Raw genomic sequence first — 12,349 nt, forward strand, 5'->3', positions numbered from 1 at the left:
TTCACTGAGCATTAACCATATGCCAGGAACTGTTCTGGACTTTCTATGTGGTCCCATTTAGTCTTCACAATAGCACAGTGAGGTAGCACCACTACTATTATTGCTACTATTATTCTTCCTGATTTACGTACAAACGAGGAAACAGATTTAGAGATGAGCAGCTGAGCCCACTCCCAAGCCTGGGCTCAGAACCACTGAGCTGCTGCATGCCCCTGTCTACACCAGAAGGTGAGCTTCAGACAAACAACATCAAAGGTCAGGGAGGCCACAACCGCTTAAGGAGAAACCTGGATGACTGAGCTCTTCCTAGGGCAGGGTGAAGAAAGAGTATTTTGTGTCAATCAAATGAGAGAGTGATGAGGAAAATTACTGGTTTTTAAAAATGGGCAGGTGGGACATATCCACCTGAGAAGTGGCTATGCCATTGTAGTCAGGAAAAGAGTTTGAAAGGTACCAAAGATGGTATTTGGAAGGTGGTGGCTTCAGGACTCAGCTGTAACACCACTGTAAATTATACCATGATGAACATTTGTGTCCATAAAACTTTATATTCTGACTGCTTCTTGGAATCTAACCTAAAAAAATAGAAATCTTGGCGGGTAAAGTCTCCTCATTATAACATTGCATATTGATTCCTACTGGCATTGATGTATATGGATGGTCAACTGTATTCGTGTTTAATTTTTTAGAGAGTGCACTTTTCATTCTCAATAACTTCTGAAGTTTTGTCTGCCCAGCCCAATATAGGATAATAGGAGTGTGAATTCAGAAATCAGACTGCCTGGGTCTGAACCCTGGCTGTGCCATTTGCTAAGCTGTATGACACACTTCCTTCAATGAAGACATGGCGATAAGAAATACTCACATGTTTATTGTGAGGGTTAAATTACGGTAAGATTTGTTAAATGCTTAGCACAATGCCAAAGCAAGCATCCAATGAGCGTTAGCTATTATTATTCTTATTGCTATTAGTATCATTATTTAATTTGCAAATAACAGGTAATATAGTTCCTCAGCTCTATTATTGCTTGTCAGCAGTGGAATGAAAAGGGTTACAGGTTGCTAAATGTTTTGATTTAGTTAACAATAGGAGATGGCAGTCTTGTTTAACAGAAATACCATAACTGAGGGGAAAATTGTTTAATATACATTGCAGGCACCTTCATCCATGACTTCTGAAAATTAAGAACCAAATGGTCACAACCAACACTTCAAACTGTTTGATTTGGTTTAAGGGGGAGCTTTATACTGAAAAGCTGGTAAAATGTTAATAGGGTCATAAGACTATAATGTTCCCCGCCTGTTTCTTAGCTTAAGTCTTTTACTTTCCTTTAAGAAAGCAAAGATTGTGCCTGTTTGCTTTTTTGTTTTAGCCTCCTGAGGTGCGGCTAAAAGGGAGCACAGTGCTGGATTCTAGCAGGGTTCAATTAAAATGACCAAAACAAAAACAGAGTAGATTATTGGGACGGGGGCTGTTAGTGATGAGTGGCATTCCCCCAGGCTTCTGGGGGTTGTGTAGCAAAACAAATATGTGGAAGGAAGCAGGTACCTGAAATTCCAGCATGGTCTTCCCCATGTTTGACTCCAGCATGTAGTGGTAGGCTCCAATGCTGGTGCTGGGGTCGTCCGCGTCATCCAAAGTGCCCTTGGGAAGTAAGCAGAAAAGGAAAATATCATGGGTTTTTCCTCCTCTTCTTTGGGTGGTCATGAATTAATTCTGTGGCCTCACAGTGAGCCTTCTATTGTCCTAATCCTTCAGGGGTGCATCCTACAACACTACAACCATCTCCAGTTGATTTGGGATAAAATCCTTACACTCACCATCACTCATAGTTAAGAGGATTTTGTAATCAACTTGAATCTAGCTTTTGATTAGAATGTTAACTGATTATATACTCAAAAAGAATAATTATCCCAAAGCAGAAATTCCTGTATCTCTCCACAGAGTTTTTGTTTGTGGTGGCATTAATGTTTGAGCAGTTGTTCTCCAAGGCTGCTTTCATCCATTATCGAAATCTTGAAATGCTGACTTGCTCTGTAAGATTCCAGTGATCACCAAGCAAATTATGTAACTAACAGGGAAAAAATCTCCAGTTGTATGGACCATTCATATTTTACCACCATGATCCTTTTTTTTTTTTTTTTTTGTGGTACGCGGGCCTCTCACTGCCGTGGCCCCTCCCCTTGCGGAGCACAGACGCGCAGGCCCAGCGGCCATGGCCCACAGGCCCAGTCGCTCCGCGGCATGTGGGATCCTCCCGGACTGGGGCACAAACCCGTGTCCCCTGCATCAGCAGGCAGACTCCCAACCACTGCGCCACCAGAGAAGCCCACCCCCATGATTCTTAATGGGAGCTTTTCATAATATGCTGGTGTTCGGCCTGGAGACATGGATTTTGGTTTATAGTTTTTCACTTTTGGACCACTTAATCTTTAGGAAACAAGGTGGGTGAGTGATGGGAAGAAATGAAATTCCCCTTCAATTTGGTTAGGGGGAGTGGCATTAAAGAAGCTGACATGAACTCAGGAATGGCATTGGGGCCTGCGCTTCAATATCCCTTGGCCTTGGATTCCTGGGAAGGTGGGCAACGGCTTTGTGAGACTGAACAAACAACTGCCCGCATCAGATAGCAGCAAATTTATAGCTTTTGAATGCAATAACATTAACACACTACTGCTGAAATATTTATGTTGGCTTTTTAAATATCCCAGAGGAAATCCATCCAGAAGCCTGCAAACCATATATATTCTCCTTCCTTAGAAATTTCCATGAAAAAATGATAAATTACATTTACACTGAGGGCACCTCCCTGCTCCTGAGTAAATTCCACACATATAAATCAGGCATCATTTTCCTAACTTCTCTTCCTCAAAGGCACTTGAAATTTACAGGGCAGGAAAATAAAGGCTTCCTTTCATCCTCAGAGCAGATACAGACCAGAGCTCCCTGAGGTCTCCCTGCCAGGACAACCACTCTCAGTCCCCGCCTCTCCCCTTATCTCTCTTCTGCATGATAAGAGCATTTATGAGGGGGAAAAGCAGCAAAAAGGTCACAGCTAGTGTGATAACGTCACCTTCATTATCAGTAGCTTCTCCAGAATGACAGAACCTTTATAGTCAGATTAAGGGAATCAGAGAATGAAAATCTCAGATGGCGTTGATCCATGCTAAAGGCGAAGCTAGGAGGTGGCTAATCCCTTTGGTAATGCCAAGTTTCTGCACTTGAAGGACACAAAGGGCGACACCTGCCCCAGTTGAGACCCAAGGTTTCCTCCATGGTTAAAATGGTTTATAATTTGGAGGTACGAGGATCAAAAGCACCAAAAATTCATGGGGCAAATCATCTACTGTACTCCTAGACTGCCGAGAAAATGTCCTATCTAAATTTCTAAGACAGAGTTTTTGGCTCTCAAAGCACTTTGTATTTAATTACATCCATTACAGAGATTTCCAAAGCTCTCTGAAAAAAGTAGTTGATATTAAGCGTGATAATTCTAACAGCTAACAAATATTGGGCATATGGCTTTTCCCATATCGAAGCAGTCTGTTTCCTTAAAAACATAGATTGAAGGACCTCACACTGGCTGGGAAATTGGCACTTTTAATAAGCACTTCAGATAATTTTTATGATTCGTCAAGTTTGGGAAAAATTGAGCTTCTTTATCTCTAGGTTAAAGCAGTATTCAATGGCATGCGTTCTCAGGCCCTAAAAGAATCTATGCTCCTAAAACAGCAAACATTCAAATAAACAAATCAAGGTGGATAATTTGATCCACCTTGATTTAAAGCTTGATTAATTGTGATTAATCCAGGGAGGCTAAAGAATATTACTGAGACATGGAATAGGGAGCCACCTCCAATTTCATGATTTCCAGTCCAAGTGTTCTTTCTGCTGAAAATTAATGATTTAATGGGTTAAAAATAAAACCTGCACAATTCTTTTTTTTTTTTTAATTAATTTATTTTTGGCTGCGTTGGGTCTTCGTTGCTGCACGTGGGCTTTTTCTAGTTGCGGCGAGTGGCGGGCTACTCTTCATTGCAGTGCGCAGGCTTCTCATTGCGGTGGCTTCTCTTGTTGCAGAGCACGGGCTCTAGGCACAGGGGCTTCAGTAGTTGTGGCACGTGGGCTCAGTAGTTGTGGTGCGCGGGCTCAGTAGTTGTGGTGCACAGGCTTAGTTGCTCTGTGGCATGTGGGATCTTCCCAGGCCAGGGATTGAGCCCGTGTCCTCTGCATTGGCAGGTGGATTTGGCAGGTGGATTCTTAACCACTGTGCCACCAGGGAAGCCCAAAACCTGCACAATTCTTTTTTTTTTTTTTTTTACATCTTTATTGGAGTATAATTGCTTTACAGTGGTGTGTTAGTTTCTGCTTTATAACAAAGTGAATCAGTTATACATATACATATGTTCCCATATCTCTTCCTTCTTGCGTCTCCCTCCCTCCCACCCTCCATATCCCACCCCTCTAGGTGGTCACAAAGCACCGAGCTGATCTCCCTGTGCTATGCAGCTGCTTCCCACTAGCTATCTATTTTACGTTTGGTAGTGTATATATGTCCATGCCACTCTCTCACTTTGTCACAGCTTACCCTTCCCCCTCCCCATATCCTCAAGTCCATTCTCTAGTAGGTCTGTGTCTTTATTCCCATCTTACCCCTAGGTTCTTCATGACCTTTTTTTTTTCTTAAATTCCATATATACGTGTTAGCATACAGTATTTGTCTTTCTCTTTCTGACTTACTTCACTCTGTATGACAGACTCTAGGTCCATCCACCTCATTACAAATAGCTCAATTTCGTTTCTTTTTATGGCTGAGTAATATTCCATTGTATATATGTGCCACATCTTCTTTATCCATTCATCCGATGATGGACACTTAGGTTGTTTCCATCTCTGGGCTATTGTAAATAGAGCTGCAATGAACATTTTGGTACATGACTCTTTTTGAATTATGGTTTTCTCAGGGTATATGCCCAGTAGTGGGATTGCTGGGTCATATGGTAGTTCTATTTGTAGTTTTTTAAGGAACCTCCATACTGTTCTCCATAGTAGCTGTACCAATTCACATTCCCACCAGCAGTACCTGCACAATTCTTAAAGAACTCATTCACATTAGCATCTCCCAAGATTCAAATGGCTCCGTACTCTCAATATAGCCAGCTTTTCCCTTCCCTGGTGGGTACTCACACTAGTGGAGGCAACTGCTTCCTGCACACTCTCCATAATGAATTCCTTGGTGATCCTGCGAGAGGGCAGCTCATTGAAGAGGGAGTTGATTAGGGCCACTTTAGCTGCATCGCGTCTGGCCTCAGCTCTACTTAAGCAGCACTTAAGAAGGGAAGGAGAAAAGGAGTCATTAAAGAATTCAGCATCTCACCATTTCGCCCCATCTCAATGGGTCTCTGGACATTTCTATTTATACATTTACTGTCTGCAGCTATTCCTTCATACCCATGGCTAATCCCCTGAAGATCATGCACATTTTCTTTCAGCCCTAGAGCCCAGGCAAATGTCTTGGTTAGTCTTCAAATGTGTTTGTCTTATTTCACAGTCGTTGAATGTCTACTATGTACCAGATGCTTTCACACTCTGTTAATAAATAATAACAAAAAAAATAATGGCTACTATTCTGTGCTAGGTGATTACATTCATTATCAGGGCCTTCCTCAAATCCTTATTTCAGAGAGAAAAAAAGTAAGGAAGGAAGGAAAATGGGAGACACTTTTAACACAATAATTAAAAACACAGGTTCTGGAGTCAGACTCCTTGGGTTCAGATCCCAACTCTGGATTGCCTCCTCTGTAAATGGTAATAATAGTAGTCCCTGTGTTACAGGGTTGAAGATAGGCTCAATTAGTTAATATAGAGAAAGAAGTGAGAATACCCAGCACACGGCCACACTCTATGAGAACATCTCAGGCTTATACTTTTTAACCTTCAGGTTAGGACAAAGGGGCTGCTGTCAAAATCTACTGTTTTTGCTTTTCCAGCATTTATTCCTTACCCTCCTTCTAATAATAGTCCCCTGATTTTCTTGAGGACCACCTTTTCTACCTTGCTCTCAATCCACACAGTTTGGGTGGGACAGGAAGTTTGGCTTTCCTGAAGTTAGGGGCCATAGGCAGCCTATGATTAGTTACTCACACAAAAAAATTCATTTTTCCCCAATTTAATACTGCTCTCCATCCTCTTAGCCTGGCCTTCCTGTGGCTCACACAGGTCTGCTCAATTTAACCCGATTCTTTTCTGTCCTCTCTGTCTCTTTTCTTACCAACTCCTCTTATTCAAGTCTGGTTTGGTGTGGACCCTGGGTCCAGATAGAGGGTGAAGCCCTATGAGAACTGCACTGTCCCTGGAGATCACACATGTTGGAGGACCCCAGGATGTGATGGCTCTCTCCTACAGGCTCCTAGGAACTGTCTAATGTCCTAGATCTTACTCCAGGACTCCTAGTGGGAAACAAGCCCCAGGAAGAGAAGCCCAGGCCTGGGTCCTGATCAACAGGATGGCCAGACACCCTTGCCTCTGCCATTCAGTGACTGTGAGACCTGGGCTGCTTGTTCTTTGGAGCTTATTTCCTCACTGGGCAAATGGGAAGGCTAGGTTCTCTGGTCTCCAAGGTGGCCACTGCCTAGAATGCAAGATTCTCAGAATCAGTAGTGCTTGGTTACTGACATCAAAGAAGAGGGAAAGTACCAAAGACCCCACTTCATTTTGCAGTTTTGGGCCTCAAGGGCTTCATAGCACCACTGGGAAAAAGCCAAACCCTTCCAGTTTGCTTTTAGCACATTCCTGCCTCTACCTCACCTGCCCCATGCTGACCATCCCTGCACTGATCCAAGAACACTCCAAACTCATGTGCTCATGTCCTCCAGAGGCCGCCTCTCTTCTCCATCTCCACAGACCCAGTATGAGTCCCCTGAGGTCAGGCCCTGGCCCCCTCTGATATGCCCCCGTGACCTCCCTAGAACAGTTGTGACTATTAGTGCAATGATCCTGTATGTGACTATGGATTATCTCTTCTTGCCCTTCCCCCAACCTCCAGGCCTGGCAAGTGCCCCTTATATACTTCTTGAGCATCCTCCAGAGTGCTTACTCCCAGGGTCAGTTCTTGGAATGCTCATGTATGGTTAGTACGTGGGCAAAGTAATGACAAGACTTCTGAAATGGTAGGAACACAACACCAAGGAGGAAGGAAAAAACATGTGTCAGGAGCCTAACAGAACAATTAAAGGCAGCTATTTTAACTTAAGCAACACAAAGAAATTTCCAATATTTCCTTTAAATGAAGAATGGAGCTAAATTTCTAAATATGTATGTGAAAGGTGGTTTGGGCTTTTTCTCCTTAGTGTTTAATGACAAGCTAGAAGGCTTTGGGGTAGCTTCAGGCAGCAGCGCCCTTCAAGACCTTTCTCAAGGTTTAGGCCACCTGCATTAAACCAGGGTTGGGGGGATCAGAGGAGTTAGGCAGATAGATTGTCTTTGCATTATGGACTTGGCTGGGAATTTACAGGACATTGAGTTCTGAGTCAGCAGTCTAACTGAAGCTTGGGTGCCACCTCTTCCAGGAAGCCTTCCCTGACCAGTCCCAACTGCAGGCTGGAAGGACCAGCATCCATAAGAGGCACACACCACACTATTGTGTAATTGTCTACTAGTGCTCTGCCCATTGACCCCAGACTGTGAGCAACTTAAGGGCAGAGTCTGTGACTTAATCATCTCTGCATCTTTGCACCTGCAACATAGTTTGTTGAATGAATAATTGAATGCAGCCTAGGAAATTCAAACACTAATGCGCCTGACAAAATATTCAAGAAATCCTCTTAAAGAAGAGAATTCAAGATATATACTTATTACTTTAAAAAGTCCCATTTCAATATACACTTTATAGTATTCATAACCCAGTAACATAAAAATATACTAATATGTGAATTTCAGAGGGAAAATTGGCCATCAAGTTCAGACACTCTGAGAGTACTATTTTTGCCTGAGTGTAGGATATGTTTATTATTCTTTGGAAAATCAGTTCCCTGTTAAAAAGCAAACAAAGTTTTTGCAAATATTACCTGACATCTGTAAAAGCAGCTCATTTTAACAGGAATTTGCTGTATGTAATCTATAATAATGCCATTGGGGTTTTAGAATTTAGAGAATTAGATTCAGATCTGGGCACTCTTAAGAAACTTTATATAACTTTCTATCTAAATAATAGCAATTTAAACCATCTTTCATAGAGAGAGACCTAGTAAACACTACTTAGATAAAAGAAGCTATCTATTTTAAATAAGACCAGCTAAGTACTAGATCAAAGGCGCCACATACATTTACAACCAAATGGCACTGCTTCTGAGATCAAAGTGCTGCAGGGCTGAGAGAACAGAAAGAGCCTCTACCCAGAAAGCATGGAAGAGGACTATGAGACTTAACCAATTTCGAGATTTTTAAAGCAGACACATGTCTTTACTTATTTTATTGTTTCAATGTACAGGATCTTTGGTTAAAATGGGGAAGAAAGTGTACCAATTAATAAGTACATAAAATAAAATAAATTCTGAGCCATCAAAGGCTTTTCTTGCTATTGTCTTTTGCATTTCTGAAAGACAAGTACTTCAAAATGTCTATAATGTTAACCAGCCGCTTTCTTTTAAATTTTGGAGCTACAGATCCAAGCCAGTAAAGCTGTATATTTTTCTTTAGGGATCTTTTAATGGGAACTCTCGAACCATAAGGACCTGTGCTTGGACAAGAAATTTAGCTAAAAGCAATCTACTTGGCAAATCTAAATCAGAGCGTGGATTCTGCTGTAAGAACAGGCACTGTCAGAGTTACCATCCAACAGTGGGAAATGCTGCAAAGAAAATAAAATATGGTAAGTGACAGGACGTTTTATTGATGTGTCCAAACTGGTCGTCAAAGACATCAGTTGGGGAGTGAATGAAGTATGATGTTATTTCAAAGCAACTTCCTGCTGGAATTAGACTTCCCAGGTTGTATGGTTTATTCTTGCTGTTTTTCAGCCAGACCCCAATCATAAATACAGACTTGTAAACCATGCCTTATCCGCTAACCATTCTTACTTGTTAATATAGAGAGACAACTTCTGTCCTTTGCACTTTGTGAAAGTACAGAGCTGGAATATTTAACAGTCAAGATTTTACTAAAGTCAGCTGTGGATTTCTTTGGTATGTGGAGACACATGCTTTTCAAGTGGCTAGCAGACCCCACTCAGACATTTATCTTGAGGCTTGGATGCCTTTCATTTGCTGGTAGATTATAAAACACTATAATCATTTCAAAGCCTCTCAACTCTAAAATTAAAGCCAAAAAAAAAGAGCATCTGTGGCATTGCTTAGGAAAACCATTTAAAGGTGGTGGTATCCAGCCTCTGAGATAACCCCCAGTGATCTCTGCCTCCTGGTATTCACACACTTGTGCAGTCCCCTCCCATACTGTACAGGTTTGGTGTGTGCAACCAATAGAATATGGCAGAAGCTAAGGTATGTCACGTTTTAAATTAGGTTATAAAAGACCTTGTGGCTTCCATCTTGGTCACAGTTGCTTTGTCTCTGGGAAGAGTCAGCTGGCATGTTTTGAGCAGTCCTACTGAAACGCACACGTGGTAAGGAACTAACTAACGCCTTCTGCCAACAGCCTTCTGAGTGTGATTGGAAGCTGATCCTTTAGATCTGATCAAGCCTTCAGATGACTCTAGCGCCAGCTGATGGCTTGACTGAAACCTCTGGGACACCCTGAGCCAGAACTACCCAACTAAGCTGCTTCTAGATTCCTGATCCTCAGAAACTGTGTGAGACAATGATAAATTTTGCAGTAATTTGTTACCCAGACATAGACAGCTAATACAGAGGCTTTGCTCACATCAGGCAATTGGGAACTCCCTCAGCCCACCCTTGAGGGAGAGCTCACTAACAGTAATCCTCATCGCTGACTCTATATGCTGGGTGCTGAGCTAAGCAGCTTATGTCAATTGTCACATTTAGTTATTACCACAATCCTATGAAGTTGGTTTTGTTATCCTTATTCCACCCACAAGAAAAACAGAGGTTACATATCCTAAGGTCATACAACTTAAAAAGTTACCAAAACAAGATTAAACCCCATGTCTGTCTGACTTGAAATCCCAGATTTTTAACCACGATACTAATCTGCTTGTCACAGAAATGGTCACCCACCTTGGGATAGAGAAGATATATAATTGGGCTGAAGTCTCCCAGCATCCCCCAGATCAGTACAGATAGTACTTTAGCCCAAGCTCCAACTTTGATATTCCATGGGTCATTTTGACATAAGACACCAAGGGTATCTCCTCCCATTCCCACATGATGAACTCAACTTCTTTTAAAAGAAAAGGCCAAGGAAGAAGCAGTGCACTGTCATAAGAAACTGTCATAAGAAACCAGGCCCCATCTCTAGGAGCTTCCCCAAAAGTCACCTCATTAACATAAACTCAGGTGTGGTATAGCCCTTTATTTGTTATAAATAACAAAAGATACCTTTATCACTCCTATCACTTAGGAAGTCCCAGGGGTTTCAGGGGCTGTTGGCAGGGAATCAGACCGCATATATGTTATTATAAATCACAATATCACAACGGTATATCTACCTCTGCTAACATCAAACATGCTAATTTCTCACTAGAGAAATTACTTCTACACAAAAGTCAAGGACAGCAGCATTCAGGTTGAAAAAAAAAAAATCCTTTACAACTGTTCTTCTAAAAGTAGGCCCTTAGGAAGTATGTAAGTACTTCTAACTTAACTGAGGTCTCAATTTGCCTTTTTGCTCAGCAGTTTTTATTTCTTCCATGATAATTTTCTATGTGTCACACTATGCAACAGAAAGATTAAACCAAGAATGATTTGTGGGTCAGTAGGCTGTCCTGAAATAAAATAGTGGCTAATCCATTTTTTAGGATGTACGGAAATTCTTAAATTAATTGAAATAAAATTTTGGTAGCCACGTACATGTTGTAAACATAGAAATGCCTAGTAAGATACTAGTTTTATTGTTAATTATTGATCACAATAAAAATTGAAATTATTATAAGTGTGTTACTGTTCACAGAAACATTTTCTAGCCAGGATGACACAATTTATACTCTGAACAGTAACTGTCCTGGTAGTCCTCATTTTATTGATAGTTTTTCCCTTGCTTTGTATTAGAACATGTGTTGAGTGACTGTTTCTGGACCCTAAGATTTTTCTGTCCATACATCCCAACTACAGTGTTTTCTTTACGAAAGCATGTGGAAAGAAATCAATGTAAGTGACGTTTCTCCATCTTAAACAAACAACAGACTTCTTAGAATTTTTTATACTTGCATATTAAAGACATCAAGAAAAATAAAGGTCTGCAGATCCTAAATGTATAAAACTGAGTTAGGTAGACTTTATTCTGTGTCTACCAATGGTAGCCGAGGAGTTGAAAAGTGCTCTGTAAGGAGCAAGGTTTTTGGAATAAGACCTGTCATGTATTATACATTTGACAGATTTTATCCACATGCAAACTCAAAGCTGAAGATGCCATCCTCCCTGGGGCCAAGGGCAGGTCAATGTTATTTAGGTGGCATTTGATCAATCGCCCATGGGACCTAAGGGGCTCTCCCAAGCTGGGACTTCGCAGGTGGCAAAACCAAATAAACTGACTCTGTGCGAAGTGAGAATTCTTGCCCAGATCCTTTAGGCTGTCAAGTCTGTCATTCAGGTGGTTGGGAGTGTTTTGCTTTTGTGACTTAGAGTGCAAGTCTCAGCAATTGACTTGCAGAGTTTGTGTGTAAGACCTGCCAGCTCTGGTCAGTGTCACCAACACCTCAGTTTCATCCTGACAGCAAGCCATCAGCACAAAGAATGCCACAAACCAGGCCCTGATACTAATTGTCCCCTTTTCAATTCTTTAAGACCTTGACTGCCCCGGTCTAAGCATGAACATTTGCATGTGTTTCAATTTATCTATTCGTAGATATATTAGCATTTTTTTCCCTTCCAGAGGGTGATGTGAAAAAGGGCAACCGTTGAGACTCAGTCACCCAAGTTAATATCATGTCTCTTTCTCTGTAGGTCAGGCTGGCTGCAAATACATTGGGAACAATTTGGAGCTCTGTGTGTGCTGGGAATGGGGGTCTTTGCTAGGTATGGGGGAGGGGACTGGTCTGGGAGTCCAATTTTCAGAGAAAACTCACCAGTTCCTGTCAACTGAAAGAAACGTTTCATGCACATGGTGGGTCAGAATGTTATTTTTATAATACAAACCACCTGGCCTCCTCCTCGTTTACCTCTGCCACAAATGCTATTCTACACACATACCTAGACCAAGGTCCCTGGTAACTATTAC

At 41.7% G+C, this 12,349-nt stretch overlaps 1 protein-coding gene across 1 annotated transcript in view; it reads right to left on the reverse strand.

Moving 5' to 3' along the window:
* Nucleotides 1-12,349, reverse strand: part of LIX1 (limb and CNS expressed 1) — a gene marked incomplete at both ends in the record, with an annotated part of 47,251 nt that overhangs the window by 8,173 nt on the left and 26,729 nt on the right. The window contains 2 exons of the mRNA XM_082650606.1: nucleotides 1,550-1,645; nucleotides 5,189-5,329. Of these exons, the coding sequence (XP_082506732.1) occupies nucleotides 1,550-1,645; nucleotides 5,189-5,329 (237 nt within the window). The remainder of the gene's footprint in view (nucleotides 1-1,549; nucleotides 1,646-5,188; nucleotides 5,330-12,349) is intronic.

The sequence above is a fragment of the Grampus griseus genome, assembly GCF_964374135.1.
Source record: "Grampus griseus genome assembly, chromosome: 3".
NCBI lineage: Eukaryota > Metazoa > Chordata > Mammalia > Artiodactyla > Delphinidae > Grampus > Grampus griseus.